Source organism: Lissotriton helveticus, chromosome 5_1, assembly GCF_964261635.1.
Source record: "Lissotriton helveticus chromosome 5_1, aLisHel1.1, whole genome shotgun sequence".
Taxonomy (NCBI): Eukaryota; Metazoa; Chordata; class Amphibia; order Caudata; family Salamandridae; genus Lissotriton; species Lissotriton helveticus.
In genome coordinates this window covers 1015259628-1015279164 of record NC_136065.1, presented here as the reverse complement: position 1 = coordinate 1015279164, position 19537 = coordinate 1015259628, and the positions used below count along the sequence as shown (strand labels likewise).

The window sequence follows — 19537 nt, the reverse complement described above, 5'->3', positions numbered from 1 at the left end:
GTGGGCAGAAGGATCGAACGGAATGCCGCGACCCACTGGCGTATGGCTAATTCCAACGCCCTGATAAACAGGCACATGTACCAGATCATGGAGGGGCTGGGGCAGTTGGTGAAGGACCTGCCCCAGGATGCCAGGCAGAAGGCCGAAAAGCTGGTTGAAGAGGGAAAGAACGCAGCTAATTCTTGCCTTAAGACGGCCCTGGATGGGGCAGACACAGCCAGCAGGCTCATGATGATGGGTGTCACGGAAAGGAGGCACGCCTGGCTCAGGATTTCAGTTTTCAAACCGGAGGTGCAACACAGCATCCTGAACACACCGTTCAACGGCAGCACGCTTTTCGGGACAACAGTTGATGAAACGCTCAGCCAACTAAAAAAAGATAACGAAACAGCAAGATCCATGGGAGCATTGCAGTTCAGAGGGAACAAGAGGGGCACCCCGTCACGGAGGCCCGGCGGGAGAGGCGGAACCCAGCCAGGTACGTCACACCAGGCTTTCCAGCAAACGCACCAGTCAGACCCGCAAGCTCAGCATGGTCAGCAGAAGCAGTCCTGGCAGTACCAACAAAGAGGCCAGTCCTTTCGAGGGAGAAATGGACGGGGACAAAATAGGAGAGGAGGGCAGCAGCCCACCTCTAAGTGACTTCAAAAAACCCCGTGTGCCCGCCCACAAAAAAGGTCCCAGGGGGCAGCACGTACAGATGGGTCAAGACAAACTAGACACCTACGACCACATGACACCAGTGGGAGGAAGATTAAGATTTTACCTCCGAGAGTGGAGAGAAATCACATCAGACAAATGGATCCTCCACATTATCCAATTCGGATACTGCATAGAATTGGAGGGGAGACCAACAAGCAGAAAACCAAAAAGAAAGCCACTAGCAGGCAAGCAGCTGCAGTGTCTTCAGGAGGAGGCGAAGGAACTCCTGCGGAAACAGGCCATAGAACGGGTACCCTTCAAGGAAAGAAACACAGGAATATACTCAACGTACTTCCTGGTACCAAAGGTAGACGAGACAATGAGGCCCATTCTAGACTTACGGTTCCTGAACAAATTCATAAGAACGCAAAAATTCAAAATGACCTCCCTGCAAGAGGTGCTCCCACAGTTGCAGACCGGGGACTTCATGGTCACAATAGACCTCAAAGACGCCTACCTGCACATCCCAATGAACAGAAAGCACAAACACATGCTCAGGTTCACCATTGGAGAAAGCCACTACCAGTTCACGACACCTGCCTTCGGACTAAAATCAGCACCAAGAGTTTTCACAAGGTGCCTCGCAGCAGTCGCAGCGCACCTACGAAGGCAAGGTATACACGTATACCCTTATCTGGACGACTGGCTGGTGAAAGCAAATCATACCAGAAATGCAAGCAGCACGCACATACAGTGACGAGCACGCTCATAAACCTGGGGTTCTCCATCCATTGGAAGAAATCATCAATGGAGCCGGAACAGGTAAAAATCTTCCTGGGAGCACAGATCAACACCTTACAGGGCAAGGTGTTCCCCAGCGAGAAGAGGGCGAGGGCGCTGGTGAAGGAAACTCGCCTCTACCGGAAGGGACAAGCTCGGACAGTGAGGACTGCGAGCAAATTCATGGGCATGATGGCATCATGCATCCACCTGGTACCAAATGTACGACTCCACATGAGACCCATTCAAGAATGGCTGCAAGAGCAATGGTCACAAGCCACAGGCGGTTGGAAGGATCTAGTGGTTGTAACGCACGCGGTGCAGAAGGAGATGGCATGGTGGACCATGGAGAACATAACAAGGGGAAAGCCTCTAACGCCCCCAACGCCAACAGTGACCATCACCACAGACGCATCCCTGAAGGGATGGGGCGCTCACATGGAGGAGCTCAAGGTGAGGGGACTGTGGACGACAACAGATGCGGCAAAGCACATCAATTACCTAGAACTGAAGACGATCTTCTTTGCACTGAAAGCCTTTCAAACAAGACTGTACAAACACAAGGTATTGATACAAACAGACAACACCACTGCGATGTTCTACATCAACAAGCAGGGGGGCACACAGTCAGCACCGCTTTCAACGCTGGCGCAGGAGATATGGAGATGGGCCATCCCTCTCAAGATAGACCTGCTAACCATACACCTACCAGGGAAGGACAACATACAAGCCGATTGGCTCAGCAGGCAGACATCGGCATCCCACGAGTGGGAGCTCAATGCTCAGGAGACAAGGTGCCTGTTCGACAGGTGGGGGACACCATCGGTGGACCTGTTTGCCACACGCCAAAATGCAAAATGCCAAAACTTCGCATCCAGGCAGCCCCAAGAGGGGTCACTGGGGAATGCCCTATGGATAGATTGGTCAAGGACATTTGCTTACGCCTTTCCCCCGATACCACTGATGCACAGAGTGCTGAGCAAGTGCAGAGCGAGCAACATGACACTGATACTGGTCGCACCACAGTGGGCGAGGCAGACATGGTACTCTCAGATCATGGAGATGACACAGTGTGCACCCCACAGATTCAGCAGGAGGAAAGACCTACTCTCCATGCAGAACGGAGAGGTGCTACATCCAGAGCCAGAGAGCATGAGCCTAGTGGCGTGGCTCCTGAGGACGTAGAGTTCGCAGTTTTGAGACTACCAGAAAGCACCCTGAGAGTACTTAGGGAGGCACAAAGGCCCAGCACTCGAAAGTGCTACGTTGCGAAATGGAAAAGATTCACAATATGGTGCAGACAGGAAAGACTACACAATCGAATGAAGAGGGACTCCACAGTACTAAGGTACCTGACGCACTTGCTGGAGAAGAACCTTAGCTCATCCTCTTTAAGAGTCCACTTGGCAGCGATAGTCGCCTACACAAGGGGAGAAACTTGCAGGAGTTTCTTCACATCACAAGTGGTGAAGAGATTCCTAGAAGGAGCGAAAAGGATCGCACCACCCAAGCGGGTGCCGCCACCTGCATGGAACTTGAACACAGTCCTAACGGAACTCATGAAAGAGCCCTTTGAACCACTTCACAAAGCCTCCCTAAAGATGCTAACTATGAAAACAGCCTTCCTGGTTGCAATATGTAAATGTGGGATACTTGTAAAGCGCACTGTTACTCTACCCGAGTGTCCTGGCGCTGTAGACCGCTGGGGAACCCGTCCTGGTTTTCCCTGTGAGATGGTCCCTTTCTGGGTATCTCCAGTGTGAAACCAGGCATCCCCGGCGTCTGTGGGGGGCCATTGTAGAGAAGAGGCAAGCTTAATGCCCAGAGTTACCGAGTGTGTTCCCTGGTTAGAGTAGGCACTGAGGCGAGAATTATCGAGTCCGTTGACCCTTGTCCAAGACCCTGCCGCGTCGGGAATTGAACCCTGGTCCCGGGCCGTTCTCTGCTTACAGGTCTGCCGCCTCTAACCAGTGAGCCACACCTCTCATAACGTCCTTACGCAGAGTAAGCGAGCTTCAAGCGCTGACGCTACAAGAACCATACATACAAATACACAACGATAGAGTTGTGAGGAGGACTGACCCACACTTCATGCCGAAGGTGGTATCCAAATTTCACATGAACCAGTCTATACAGATACCGAGTTTTTTCCAAAAACCTACAACCAGCGCAGAGCGAGCTCTGCACACCCTGGACGCCAGAAGGGCAGTCATGCACTACATTAAAAGGACAAAGGGACACAGGAAAACAAAACATTTTTTTGTGTCATTCGCAAACAGCTTCATGGGCAAAGCAGTAACCAAAAAGACCATTGCACGGTGGATCGCACAGACAATTCAACTCTGCCACAAACGTGCAGGACAGGAACTGGCTGAGGGGACACGTGCCCACTCCACCAGGAAGAAGGGCGCTACAATAGCCTTCCTGGCTAACACACCCATAGAGGACATATGCCTGGCGGCAACATGGGCTTCGGTGCACACGTTCACGAAGCACTACTGTGTGGACATGCAAATGAACAAGGAAGCTCCAGTGGGACAGAAGGTGCTACAGCACATATTCAACACCCAACGCTCATCTTCCACCCAGCCGCCACAGAGATGAGAAACCGCTACAAAATCGATGCACAGCATAGTGAATCCAGAAAGATTCACGCTGCAAAACGAATAGTTTTCTTACCTGTCGGTGTAGTTTTGCAGCTTGAAGATCTTTCTGGATTCACTAGCGAACCCACCCACCTCCGCCAGAAAGATGAGGCTGGAGAGAGAAGAGGTGGTTAACTAAAGAATGGACTTTGAAAGTACAAAGCGGTAAATACAAACTAAATAGAACATTGCCATTACTTTGGAAACGAAAGAAACACGGAAAAAAAGAACCCGAAGATGGCGCCCAAGAGTGGGAGCTTCCGCAGGAAGCATGCCGACGTCACCGGAAATACACCCAAGGGGGTGTGACGCCGACGACCACCTGGGCTAAGAAAAAAAAAAAGAAAAAAAAAAAGATAAGACTACGAATGCGGACCCAACCACAAGACCGCGGAATAATGCACAGCATAGTGAATCCAGAAAGATCTTCAAGCTGCAAAACTACACCGACAGGTAAGAAAACTATTCGTTATTGACTCGTACTTGGCCCGGGAGGTCCGAATATAAGAGACGCACCCATTGGACAAATTTAGGCCCGAAGCCAAATCGAAGCAGGACCTCCAATAGATAGGACCACTCTATTGAGTCAAACGCCATCGTGGCGTCGAAGGACAAGATAGCAGCGTCTTCCTGGACATATGGCTGTCTGCTCAGGACATTGTTGACTCGGTGCAGATTTAGGGCTGTGTTTCGCCCTGGAAGAAACCCCGATTGTTCGGCGTGAATTAGGGAGGGAAGTATATCAAGGAGACGGTTGGCCAGTAATTTCGCCAGAACCTTGGCCTCCGTACTAATCAAGGAAATCGGCCTATAGGAGCTACATTCAGTGGGTGGCTTATTTGGTTTAAGAATGACGCCCACAGATGCCAGCCGCTGATAATCTTTTTAAGGTGGGGGACGACTCCTGGGGACATAGTTTTTAGGAATTCAATCGGGACCCCGTTGGAACTTATGGCTTTACCAGATTTGATGGAAAAAATCGCCGACGTGAGCTCGTCTGCTGTAATGTCAGCGTCAAGCATGTCTCGGTCTGTCTCCGAGAGTGTCGGTAGTTGCATCTCCACGAGGAGTTGCCTAGATTCCTCCGAGGTATAGATCGCCCCGGCCGTATAGATGTGTGCCAGGTGGTCTGCTAAGGTCTCCGCCACCTCCTGCAGGTCAGAGGTCACCGACCCATCCGGACGTGATGTAGAGGAAACCCACCTCGCCCCCTGCTCGCGACGTTCCAGCCAGGCCAGCATTTTCCCGGCTCGGTCGCCGTGTTCATATATTCGATGGCGTGTGTTTAGCAGCCGAGCCTGCGCCTTTTCTTGCGCCAGAGCCCAATAATTAAGTTGTTCCGCGCGGAGTCGGCGAGCCGACTCCGTCGAGGGGGACGCGTTGTGGGCCAGCTCCATCTGGAGGAGATCTGATTCGGCTTGTAGGATCCGCTCATTATGTTGCCGAAGGTAACCTAGTTTGAGCGATAGTGACCTGCCTTTAATGACCGCCAGATACGCTTCCCATAGAGTTATTGCTGATTGAACCGAGCCTACGTTTTCGGTAAAGTAGAAGTCGGTATGATCAATCAGGTCCTCTTTGATATCTGGAATTTGCAAGATCCAGGGATTAATGACAATGGGGCCTCGGATAGTTTGATAATATGTCAGTTCTACGCTGATGGGAGAATGGTCGGAGATACCACGTGGAAGACCTTTGGGATGGTTAAAAAATCCAATGTCTGCTGTCTGGCAAAAGAAGTAATCGATACAGGACATGCTATTGTTTGCGTTAGAGTAGTGTGTGAAGTAGGGGGTATTGGAGTGGTGGGATCTCCATATATCTTCTAAACCCATGGCGTGAGCAAATTCGGAAAGGTCCATGCAGGATTTATGTGAGCGGCGTGTGGGCTTTCTGTCGAGGTGATCGTCCATCGTCATGTTAAAGTCGCCCCCTATGAGGAGTGTGCCCATGGAGAAGGTCGCCAAGCAGATCCCCAAATCTCGAAGGGAGTCCCGGCCCAAAGTCGGCGGGTGGTATACGGATATAAGATTCAGGGGACGCCCCTCCCAAGAGGTCTCGACCGACGCAAATTGGCCCAGAGGGTCAGCCCACATCTTTATGTCTGGGAGTGCAAGGGTTTTTCGGACTAGGATTCCAACGCCGCGGGACCCAGATGAGAATCCCGCATGTACCAACAGTCTATATCCCCCTCTCTGGAGTGCCTGGCATGTGTTGCCCACCAGATGCGTCTCCTGCAATAGTACTATGTCAGGAGAGTGGCGTCGTAGGTATTGAAGGACTATGGCTCATTTTATTTTATGTCCTAGCCCATTTACGTTCCACGACATGATGGTGAGGGATCTGGACAGGGACTGTGGATTAGTGGTGGACGTCATGGTGGAGATGCATATGTGGCAGAAGAAGCAAAATGTTACGTCTCAGGTGATCGTGAGCAGTAGGGGCAAGAGGCATCTGGACCCCCGGGGGTTGTGAAGTCTCAAGCTGTGGAGAGAGAATGTGCCACAGCACTTTTAAGTCTGGCATAGAACCTGGACTGTTGCAAGAAAGGACTCTGCTAAGGACAAAGGTTACAACAAACAAAAACAAGAACAAACCCTCCCATCTCCCCACCCCAACCCACCCTGCCCCCCTGCCCGCGGACTTAGAACTATCCACTCCCCAACTAGGCAGAGTGCCTGTCGCCCTCCCAAACATGAAAGGGGTACTTGGTAAACCGTGGAGGCCCTCACCTTAAAGCATCATAGTATAACAAATAAGCAATATCATTTCGAAACCAACCTGTATACTTTGTTATAGTATAAAAGGAACATAACATACGGTTTGGATGAGCGTCTTGTCCCGTGCAAACAGGACCCCCCATAGAGTCTAGGAGCGAGAGTCCCATTGCATTGTCCACTGTGTTACCGTCTCAGTCGGATCAGAGGTAGCCCGAGGCAGTGTCTATCGCAGAGGTCATCGTCCATCTTTCCTATATGGATAGTCTCACTGATCAGCTGGTTCTCCCTCCGGCAGACCCCCTCCACGATCCGGGGACGGTTGCAATGTCCACTCGTTCCAGAGCCATCACGATTTCTGTTCGGTTTTCCGACTTGGCGCCAACCCTCCAGCCATTTCCAAGCCATCTCCGGAGATTCGAAAAACCAAGCCTTGCTTCTGCTTCCACACGGAGTTTCGCGGGAAAGAGCATGGAGTATTTAATGTCTTTATCACGCATGGCGTTTTTTACCTCAAGGAAGCTGCGTCGTCGGGCCTGCACCTTTACTGTGAAGTCCGGGAAAAACGTGATATGTGCATCATCCAAGCGTAAAGGTCCTCCCGTGCGGGCCGTCTGGAGTCCCTGTCACGAAAATTAAAAACCCTTGCTATAATGGGGCGCGGAGGGGCCCCTGGCTTTGGGCGGCCTCCGGGGACTCGATGGGCCCGCTCGATGGAGAAGTATGTGGAGAGACGTTTAGGTTTAAGGTGTTTTTGGACAAGATCTTCAACGAAGAGGTCCGCTGCCTGTCCCTCCATTCGTTCTGGAACTCCTAGGATGCGAATGTTGTTGCGTCTTGATCTACCTTCGTAGTCATCTAGGAGTTCTCCCATGAGGAGCTGTTGTTTTTGCATCTGGGCCATCTGTTGTTGGAGAATCGACACGTCGTCAATAAGGGCGGTAGTTTTAACCTCCACGTCTTTGACTTTAGAATCCATTTTGCGGAGGTCCGCACGCAGGAGGGTAACTTCAATGTTGACGGAGTCTATGCGCGTTTCCAGGGAGGTGCGTACTCCAGCGATAGCCTCCATCACATCCTCAAGCGTAACGGATTTCGTCGCGGGGGAGGAGGGTGCACCCGTTTGGTCCCCTTCGGAAGAGCGGTCCTTGCCATCTCCTTTGGACGTCCAGGTGAATTTGGTAATTTGTTTCTGGGTGGCGGGTCGGTTACTCCTATTACTTGCCATTATGAGGTCTCGAGATGTAGAGCCGTCCTTTGGAATACACAGTGTCCACCCGGCAATGGTCCTCCGGGTCCAGCCCGAGGCAGGAGCAAGGAATCTTCAAGATTAGGACGGCAAGGCACCCCACGTCACCGCATGGGATGGGCCGCACTGGTCCCTCCCCGCCGGTCTATGTTGATCGATCAGGGTAAATGCTGGTCATCGATCGCGTGTCCAATTATCGCAGGGCGATTGGTTTCAGAACCGACCAGGGGGTCAGTGGCGTGTAGCAGTACATACAGCGTCCGTGGTCATTGGGATCACACACACGACTGGGCGCGCGTTTCCTGCCAGGGAAGACAGTCGACGTCGTTATCGCCGGCTCACAAGACCCATAGGGTGCCCCACCTGGCAACAGTCTTACTCCACCCTCTACACCTGGCCAAGGCTGGCCCAGCAGGCTGCGGCGCGGGCCCCAGAACCATATATGTGGGCACCCGGGCAGATCACCACATACTCCAGGGGGCCACAGTCACGAACTAGTGGCCACCCGGCGCACCCCAGGCAGCAGGAGAGAGTCTATTTAGGGTCTGGTGTATCTGCCCTATCGGAACCCATCCAGGAGAGTGCAGCGGACCCTAGCGCACCATCGGCCCGTGGCCCCTCGGGTGGCTCGAGTGTAGTCCCTGCAGCGCAATGTCAATCAAAGCCTTCACGTCAGTAGCGAAGGCACCGGAGGGGGGCCTTTCGTTCTTTAATAAGGGCGGCAGGTGTTTCCTGCAAAGGGTATTTAGGTGGGGGTGGGGGCAGAGAGGCCCGTGGCAGAACTGTCGAAGCGAGTCCCGGCGGTAGGCCAAGAAGCTGGGGACTCGCGTACTCACTGCGGCCGGTGGCGGGGGCAAGTCGGGTCTCTCAATCCCGGGCCTTCGCCGGTCGGTGTAAGGTGGGTGGGAATCGCCCCGATCACGTCAGAGAGTCCTCCGAAGCCCCGACAGCATAGAGGACTCGTGGCTCACTTCGGAGAGCCAAGCTGCGCAAACACTTTCAGGCCCCTCGGCGGATCATAGAGGGGGCCGCCATCTTCACAGGCATCGGCGTGGGCTCCAAGACGGGAGCGATCCCCAGCATGGCATGGCATGGCATGGCAAAGCAATCGGGAACTGCGCTCATTTCCAGGTCGGTTCTGTCTACGACCCCTCAGGTGGTCGCAGGGGTTGGCAAAACATCAGTCGGAGCACTTTTAGGGCGGATATAATGGGAGCCGGTCTAAAACGCGGCCATTCCTCACGGCTGCAAGCCACGCCCCTCCTGGCCTGAGAGATTTGATGGGGTTACTTGACTCACAGGACATGTATTTCCTTATACCTCTGTTGCAGTCCCACAGAAAATAATTGCGGTTGACATTGGGGTTGGAACACTTCAAAGTTACCAAACTGCCCTTCAGTCTTGCTTCAGCCTCTTGTTGTTCACGAAAGTAATGGCAGTGGTCGCAGCTTATGTCTGGAGCTTGGAGATGCATGCATTCCTGTACCTCGCCCATTGGCTGCTCAAGCCCTCCGCTGTCAGTCATGGAACACCTCTGGACAACAGCCAGGCTCTTGAACTCTTGAGTTTTTACTTCATCGAGCCGAAGTCCCACCTTAGCCCTATGCAGAGAATACCCTTCATAGGTGCTAACTTGGACCCGGTAGCATTCAAGGGATTTCCACTTCCACAGCAATTTCAGGACATTTAGGATATGATGTAGAGATTTTGGCCTCAGTCCTAGGGACGATGTTGTTGGGGCTTCTTGTGCTCTTGGCCACATGCATCCAGAAAGCACATGCAGACCTTGAAATGGAACCCAAGGTTTCAGTGGCACCTCTATTAGCATAGTCCTGTCAAGATCTTGCAAGAGATGGTTCTGGACCACAAATGGAGGCAGATGAGCACCAAATAAACATTTGGCAGGCCACTTTTTCTTCTCCACATGGATGTCACAGTTGTAACTGCTGAATCGTTACTAGGTTGGGGAGGTCATCTGTGGAAGGTAGAGATCAGGAGCCTCTGGTATCTGGCAGAGAAACAGTTCCACATCCACATTTTGTAGCTTCGATCAATCTGCCTGGCCTTAAAGCCTTCCCACCGGCTATCAAGGAAAGGCTGGTGCTGGTCCTGACGGACCGCACAGCCACACTATGGAACTGCAACAGGTAGGGTGGTGTTCTCTTCTGTGACAAGAGGCTCAGCAGAAGATCTTTTGAGTAACTAACCACTCCCTGAAGGCTCGAGCAGACATTAGCTGGTGGACCAAGAGTGGCTTTTCCATCCCAAGGAGGCACAGGGTAGGTTTGATTAGTGGTGTTTGACAAATATGTTTCCTCTAAAACCATTTGTCATGCCTCATTGAGGTCTAAGGTCCACATGTACGACAAACATTTTGCGAGTTCCTAATTGTGATTTTACGGCTCGCAATTTGGACCTTGCAAAATGCGTTGTACCAATGTGTCTCGGACACATTTAGCGATTCCCAATGGGGTCGCAGTTGACCTGCCTTATCAACATTCATGAGGCAGGTCGCAATTTGCGACCCTTTAGGAATGGTCTGTATTCAAAGGGATGGTGGCCTGCTGGGGTCAGCAGACCACCATGTCTGAGATTGCTTTTTAAATCAAGCATTTTTTTTTTTAAATGATCGGAAAACGGGATGCATTTAAAAAAGAAAAATGAAAAGCTTCCTTTTCATTGTTTGAGTAGGCAGTGGTCCCTGGGACCACCGCTTGCTCCTAAAAAAAAAATGTTGGCGCTCACATTCACAAAGGAGAAGGGATCCCTGGGGGACCCCTTCCCATTTGCGAATGGTTTACCACCTCCTTCACGGAGTTGGTAAAATGTTAATGTTTTGTCACCGCATTCCGGTTGCAAAACATCCATGAATCCCCCTGTGACTCGCTATAAAGGTTGCCCTTGACACGCCCCTTCCTAATACCGACTCGCAAACCCTATTTTGTGAGCCAGTATTAGGTTACCAACTCAAGTCAAGTCAAAACCAGCTTTATTTGATTGTTAAAATCATAAAAGCAGAATCACTAAAATAACAATTACACATTTCATCAGTTTAAAAAACATTTAAACATTAGTGATAATAATGAGTACATACAAAGATTATTAAAAGTGGGCGTGGTAAAAAACGGTTAAAAGCAGTAAAAAGAGAACACAGTATATTCAATCACCCCACCTGCTTATTCGGGGATAGCTTCCTGGTCTTAAAAAAACCAGAAAGCTAGCAACCCCGAAAATTACTTTTGTGGTACCTAATAGTTGTAAGTAAAACAAAGCTGGGCGTACTTGTAGAAAACCCGCTTCTCTCAAAATTGGGGTTAGGAACCGTCTTCTGCTCTCCTTAAAGTGATCACAGAACATAACGAAATGCATGAGAGACTGCTCTGAGAAGTTGTCACAGCTACATGGGCTCAATGTGTCAGGTACCCTCCACACTGGGAAATCACCCGAGAAATATTGGATAATGTTAAACCTGAATCTAATAAGGAGGTGGTGATGGAATGGTTTGCTAACGATTTTTAAATAGGGTTCTAGAGAGGGAGTGGTTAAGAGCAAGAAGTTTGCTCTAACTTTTGGCCTAATTAGTTCCTCCTCCTCCCTAGCCTGATACGCCCTAGACAGGAAGTTTTCCTTGATCCATTTCACGTCACCTTTAACTATGTTGTTCGGGTATTTGTAAAGATCTGGCCTGCCCAATTTATTCACCGTATTCTTGATGTATGCTAGCCAAGGAATTTTAGACACCTTGTCTAATGCCATGCAATCCTTGAGGATGCAATGGTTCAAAGGGATATCATTATTTAACCAGGTTTTTGCCCAATAGACTAAAGGGGCCAATTGTAGCTCATCAGTAACATAGCCTATACCTAGCTCAGTATGCAGGGAGAAAACTGGTGTTGATTGTGGGACTCCGAGCAATGTTCTGAGGAAAGTATTTTCTGCAATTTGTATTTTACCTTGTGGCGAAAAGCCCCACAAGGGAGCGCCATACATGGCTATGGACACAACTCACAAAATAGGGTTCATACATGCCAAATGACTCTTCAGCGGTCGCAAGCGGTCTGATACTCAGTTTGCTAAAACGTGTCGTACATGTGGCCCTAGATCTGGGCCTGATGTTACTTATGTGCACGCCATTGGAGCTTATGCACAGTTGTTTTCTACCGCTTCTGATGAACAAGACAGTTTTTCTTATTACCCTCACTTCGTGTGGTGAATGAGTGAGCTATAGGTGGTCTACATGCAATCTCCCTACACCACTTTCTTCCAGGACAAACTGGTGCTACAGACAGTGAATAATTCAAGCCAGTTGTTGGCGGTGGTTTCGCATCATTTATTTACCGAGCGCAATCGGAAAGACAAATGAACGGAACGACGGCAAAACTGTCACAAAAGGAGAAAGCAGGAACCCACAGGAGTGAGATAAAGGATGAGGGAGTGCTGGTACTGGATTAAAGCGGTCCACCATGGTTTCAAAACTACCAGTCTTGGTATTCCCTGTGCCAACGTTTCATTGCACTGGTCAAGGCTTCTGGGCAGAGTTCCGGGCACCGTCACTTTTTTTTCACAAATTAATCACTTGATTCAGGCTCAGGTTGTCATCCTACCAAAGGTGATATCATCCTTCAATATTTGTCAACCAATCACCCTGCTGATAGTTTTCTCTCTATAAGAACCCGATAGTGAGGAGAGGCGCCGCCTAAATAATCCTAAAACCTGGGTACTCACAAATATTTTCCCTGGGGCCAAAAAGTTTGGTCTGTGATGTGACCGAGAGCTTCATTAATGCTAGCAGGATGGCAGTCAGGAGTTTGGGGCCAGGGGGTTGGCAGTAAGGTAGCTGTAGAGGAAACGAAGCGAATACATCTGTTGGCTGAATTGCACAATGTGAAACTAGAAAGCATGGGATTAATCCTGGCTTCCCCACTTAATCACATTTTTGATCCTAGGCAATTGTTTTATTTCACATTCCCTATTTGTTCTTAACTATCACATATGAGGACTTTGAAACACATGACTTCACGATGTGAATTGTACAAAACCTTCTCCTGTGTTTGATTTAATAAACTATAATGTTGTTCATGTATAATAGGAACCCAGGCCACCCAAATGAATGCACAAAACAACTGACTTGCCTCCTGATTCACCATTGGCATTGTTGTCAGGGTGGGTGAGGGAAGAATGAAAGTTCCTAAACTGATGTTTGTAAAATATCAATTAAAAAAAAATACTTCTCAATCCAGTTATATAATCTGATGAACTATGGTGAAACTGTCCTGCATGTCAATGAAATACTTTTTGAATTTTTAAGAGACCTATTTTAAGTTGTGCAGTACACCCTCATTTCATCCTTTCTTTTACTACAATCAATCTTTTAAACACATTCTTGCATGTTATTTTACCATCTTTTTGAGGTTAGTGCTGAGTCAAGTAAATAGTAGCCCAGTGCTGCAGTTGAACAGGGGGCCACATGTTAAGGTCAGGAGGGCTGCATGCGCCCCCCGGGCCGTATTTTGAGTATATCACTGCCCTAAGATAATGTAGAGTTTTTATATTGACTTTACAAGAGACCATTGTCTGGATGATCAGCTCTTTGTGGGGTTCAGTGGGACGAAGAAAGGCAAGGCGGTGCAAAAGAGTTTTTTGTCCATTTGTATAGGCCTTTTATTACAACCTGCTATGCACTGGCTATGAAGGGACCCCCAGAAAGTCTGCAGGCTCATTCCACCAGGGCCAATGGCACTGGCCAGGGCAGTGCTGGTTATTTTCCCCAATGTGACATGGGCATCCGTGCACAGGCCATAAAACACTAGATCTTTGAAAGTCAGGTCCGAGATGAGGACTATTTTGCCCCGTTAGTCATACAAGGCTTCCTAATCTGTACCCACTCATCAGACCCTCCACCTTTGAGAGGTACTGCTGCTGTATCTTCAAGTAGAAGTATCCATCAGGACAAGTTCTTTACCTTCAGTAATGCTCTTTCTGCTAGATACTTTATCCAATCCCACGTTCCCTGCTGCCCTCCCTCCTCTCTGTTCTGTTGAGTGGACTCCTGAACACAGTAAAAACCAAGATAATCATATTTGGCCGCTCAGTACATCAGAGGGGAAGCTGGAAAATTTGACAACGAAAAAATAGAAAGAGTACCTGACCAAAAGTATCCTTGCGTGCGGTTCAGCGAAAGAAGCATGTCATGCCTCACAAGCAAGCTATCAAAAACGCAACACAACTCCTAAACATTGCACTTCTGCTCCTATTGAAGAATTAAACTGGGACTGACGTAACCATGCTTCGCAAGATAACCGAATGCAAACGAACACCTACGGTGCTATATGGAATGATGATTTTCATAAACACCTTGGGTAAATGGCTTGATAAAGTCCAGTATAACACTTCTCGTTAAGTCTTCTGTCTACCAGACTCTACTGTTCATGCATAGCTGCACTTGGAATCTAAGCTGACGAGATGCCATCTGATGCTTAATTCTATACTCCTAGCTTACTGTGCTAAGCTTAAAGAAGCCTCATGCAATACACTAAAAAAACTACCTGTTGATGGCCATAACTAGTGGACAATCAGCATGGAAATCATACTTGAACTCTTTGCTCATGTGATTTAGAGGGGGAAGAGTTTGGGATATGGCATTTCCGAGCAAGTCAGTAGCCAACTCCTAAATATACAAGCCAAACGCCTGTTATGACTGCTGGATATGGAAGAGCTCAGCAAAATGTCCAATACCAAACTTGCTGTAACATCTATAATCCACCTTCCATGCTGCTGTATCTGAAGCAACCCTTGGCGCTTGAGAAAAAAAGATGCAGTTTAGAATTTGCCTGATGCCATTCTGTTGAAAGCCTACTGGTATGAAAGAATAAACAGTGGCTCAGAGAGGTCTTGCAGAGTATGCAGTACCTCTGCAGAGACATCAAACCCATATTGTCTGCACGTCTCAAACTCCTAATGCTATGCACATTTTGACTCAAATCACTTTAGAAGTCAGAAGATACAAACTCGCAACACTGAAGTCGTAATGTGCCTAAAAGGTGAATTAGGCCAATTAACTAATCATTTCTTAAAGGTCATGAAGCTGACAATCGATGAGTTAACCACATCGCTGTAGCGGCTATTCCGCCACAGCGCTAAGGGGGCGGGGCGGGCGCGCGGCGGCCGCATGCTGGTGACGGAACCGCTCCGTCATCAGCCGCGGTTGGGCTGTGCTCATGACGGAGCGGTTCCGTCATGGCCCCGCCCGCTCAATAGAACGCCCAGCGCAGGCGCGGAATCCACGCAGGCGCGGCGGCCGGGCCATGACGGAACCGCTCCGTCGTCAGCACAGCGCCACCGCAGCTGATGACGGAGCGGTTCCGTCATCAGCATCGAACCGGTTAAGCCACCCGGCCACAGGTGACGCATCACCAATGACAGACTGACTACAAAGGGCAATGCTGCAACTCCTGGCCCAGAGTCTAAAATGTGGCGCAAATTGAATATATATGATAAAGGGCCACAATCCAAATGCGATTATTAAAATGTAATGATCAAAGCTACCATTGTTGCCCCAGGGTCTAAAATCAGATTTTATTTTTCTTCATTTGATAAATGGTGTAGCAGCAGCTTCTTTTACAATAATGCAGTGCCAAAAGTCTTAATATAATTTATTGGTTATGGTTTGATTGCTGTTCTAAATTATATGACCGCAAAATGATGTATATTTTAAAAATCTGACCTATTAACTGTTTTTTATATTTTAAATGTTTATCACCCAAGTTCTTCTCTAAGTGACGATGTCACAACTTACTATTTGCTTGCTTTTTTTTTTTTAACGGGCTAATTTTTGGTTTGATCCCCTTAATTTGTTTCGGATTTTAAATAATCTCACAATAGATGAATTACTTACTTGGCAATACTGATCATGTGTATTACCTTTTTTAAATGGGGATAATCCATTTGCCTTGTTCCATGTAAGTGGTAACAGGTTTACAAGTAACATGGCCTGCAAACCAAACGACCAATATGTCCGGTAAGTATTTGTTTAGATCACTAGGTAACCTATCAGGAACTGCAGCTTTTATTAGCAACCTTTGCCATATTTAGCATTCTTAATTCTGAATGAGAAAAGAATCCGCCACCACTGTAACTTTGGTTTACTGCAAAATTATTTCCTACCAAAACATTAGCAATCTTTTAGGGGAACATATTCATTTGTTTGACCTTTTTGCAACATGCGCTCAAAATCTGTATTTCTCTGGAATAACACTACTTAGTCCTCGCATACCTTTTTGTAGTGTCTTCATTTTACCATAGCTTGTTACCATTTACAATTTTTTTCTAAATCAACAGCATATGCTTTACATAGGAGTAACTTAAAGAAGTTAAAAAACGTAATAGTTGTTAAACCTAAATATACCTTGAGGAGAAAGGAAAGTAGGAGCTATGCTTCGTTGTTAGACATTCCATTTGTTTGTTTTTTTAGACCAACTGGTGTAAGCATTTACTATCTCTACTGGCACTGAGATTCGATCTAAACATGTTGGAATGTGCAGTTTTGTTATTTGTGAGTGCTTCTCCTGACTGAGTCTTTGATTACCTTTTGTTCACTCCGTAGACTCTTAATGTTTTCAATTTGCACCTGTAAATCATTTTTATCTGGTGATACCGGTGTGAGAAAGCGTGATTTTATAGTTGGGACTATGGTTTATTCTACCCTGAGAGTAATGATAATGCACGTGTAAAGCATTGCAAAATACTGTCTCTACTACTTGTCAAGTTCCGAGCATTGTAAGTAATCTGAGGTGGGACATCAGATAGAGCCCCGCTATTGACAGCATGTCTACCACGGTCATTGACAATTGACAAAAATTGTAAAAATTGAGTCCCCTTTTGAGTACCTGGTGTCAGGGTGTTTAACCCTTTTTCTCTCATAGTGGTTCCCAAGGTTTTCTACAACAGTTGTAGAGCAGGACTGTTATTTGATCTATTACAGCTGTTACAAAAGCTCAGAAGGGTTACATTTTGGCCATTGACATAAATAATGCACTCCTAGAATATCATCATAATGACTGGACAGAAGTACATCAGAAGAGCATCTAGTTAAGAAGAGCTCGCTGTTATTCCATTGGAGAATGTCTCATCAGGATTGTAGCCTTCCAAATGCAAGGGAATTCAATCCTATGTTTTTTTAAATCAGATTATATTGTGATAATTTGTTATAAGAAGCACCTGGTTATGGTTGTCAAGACTCCGAGTACGGACCGCAACGTTCCATGCCAGAACCCTTAAATTTGATGTTGAAACATTCTGCGTTGCCTCTAAAAGATTTTGTATTGTTCTACCAGACAAGATGGCAAGATAGGCTTTTAAGGTGCATTGTAGTCAGTCAACCTCTCCCCAGGATGGCAGTGGATGCGTGTATTTGTTCAACGAGGACTTCTGTTTGGAAGCGTTTTTTGGTTTTTTTCTCCCATCCCTGGAGCTACATTTGGGGTAGGAGAATGTGAATCAAAAGGGGCCTTAGTCAGAGATAAACCAGAGCTTGTACTCTGTATACTTTCTAACACCATCAGACATGAACTGAGGCCATAACTAGGTGTATGCCTATTGAACAGACATGTTAAGATAACAGTCAAGATGACAATATTACAGTGTTGCAAATCAATGATCATATGACAATCATCGATTTTAATTATGCCTGCTTTCAAACGACAGTGTCTGAGACAGTCATAATATCTGAAGTTTGTGAGTAGTGGAAAAAGATTATCAATTCAAACAAATGTCTACCTTTCAGCCTTAAAGTCTGTGTCATGGGTCTTTACCAAGTGTCTAGCTGTGTTTGTAGAATGCCTAAAGAGAGCGAGTACGTGTTTTACTATCTAGAGGACCGGCTGGCAAAGTGGAATACATTTTAGTAATGCCAGGACAGCATATATGTAATTCAGCTGGTCTCCAGAAATGATTCAAAGTCAAGTATTTAGGTATTCCAACCCAGAGGTGCTACAGTGAAGCCATTGGCAATGTCCTAAGACTTCACATATTTCAATCGATCCATCACTAGAGCTAGCCTTGTGTTGCTGATCTTAAGGTTCTGCAGGAATATGTGACTTTACGGCTTTCTTAGAAATTTGAGTATAAAGGCATTCAAGGGTTTGTTTATTATGCTCACCTTAACGAAGTCTGCTCTCCACTGACGACCAATGCATTGTTCAAAGTGCGGAAGAGTTGCATTCATTTTTAATAGCAATAGAGTGGCTGCAGTTTGAGTCTGCTTTGGCTTGAAAGATCTTTTTTATTTTTTTTGCAAGCCTACCTAGTACTTGTAAAGACGAAATATATTGTAAACGTGGTGCTTCCTATGGGCGCTTCCTCAAAGTGTACTTGTATGAACGATAGGCATGTTGCAGAATGCATACATTTTAAAAGGAGGGCGTAGAAAAAGCAGGCTCGATGGCTACAGATAGTAAATTGGACAGGCACAGATTGCTGAGGGCCCGTCTTGCTGCTGCTGAACTGTTCCAGCAGATTGCTGCTTTTAATAAAACCATGCTTGACCTTGATGAAGTGCATTCGCTTTAAAAGACACCTGAAGTAGCTCTGCAACTCAGTGTATGCTGCACGATCTTGTTTATTCTCGATTAAAACTCTAACCTTTTCGATTTAGAAAGCGCTTCTGAAGTTTGACTACTCCGTGCAAGATGAGAGCGACACGTGCCTAGGAGGCCGTTGGTCTTTTGATGACGTCCCAATGAAACCCCTTCGAACCGTGATGTTAATCTCGGCAGATAAAATGGACGGGATCATGGATAAACTGAAAGAATATCTATCGGTCTGAATCACTTGTTCCATCGAAGTCCTTGCCTACGGAGTCTGGCGTTTTACTTTCAATGGTCCTGCACTTTTGTCAGTTTTATATAATTTCAGATTTTATGTACTCAACAAGACAAATGTTATTTTTTATTTGTGTGTACTTCAGATTTTATTATTTGGTCTGGGCCCCATTAAATCATAGTTAACATAATGTGTTCTACTTCATCCAAAATTGTATCAAGCATTGCAAACATTTTCATAAAGAATTTACAATCATTTACTGTACATATTTTCTCTCTGAATACAATTACATTGTATAACTTTCCCGTCGACAAAGTAAAATTATTTTCTTTGGACTTTGTAATGCATTTATTTTTTCGAACTTGTCCTAGAATAATGAAGAAGGTCCTTGAATAAAACGTATTTGTGCAGCCGAGCTGGCAGGGACGGGTTCGTTGGATTTGAAATTGCAGGATCCTTCTGTCGACTCCCTTTTCCTTGTTGGACCGGGGGATAGTTTATCGATTGCCTGCTGCAGAATTTCCCTGCTTCCACTGGCAGGCAGGTTGCTGAAGTAATACTGCGGAGCCACGCGCACAAACCTGAGGAAAATATCAAAAAGGTTTTTCAAATCAAATAGTCTATAAAATGTGATAAATGATAGAGATGAAACACAATGGAGCGTAAACGCGAGCTGTCTCGAGCTT

The 19537-nt window shown here is 47.2% G+C and overlaps 1 protein-coding gene across 1 annotated transcript in view; it reads left to right on the top strand.

The window, feature by feature from the left end:
* Nucleotides 1-19186, top strand: part of BCCIP (BRCA2 and CDKN1A interacting protein) — a 150470-nt gene extending 131284 nt beyond the window's left edge. The window contains exon 7 of the mRNA XM_078643515.1: nucleotides 18685-19186. Coding sequence (XP_078499641.1) covers nucleotides 18685-18855 — 171 coding nt within the window. The 3' untranslated portion in view covers nucleotides 18856-19186. The remainder of the gene's footprint in view (nucleotides 1-18684) is intronic.
* Nucleotides 19187-19537: the final 351 nt, after the last annotated feature.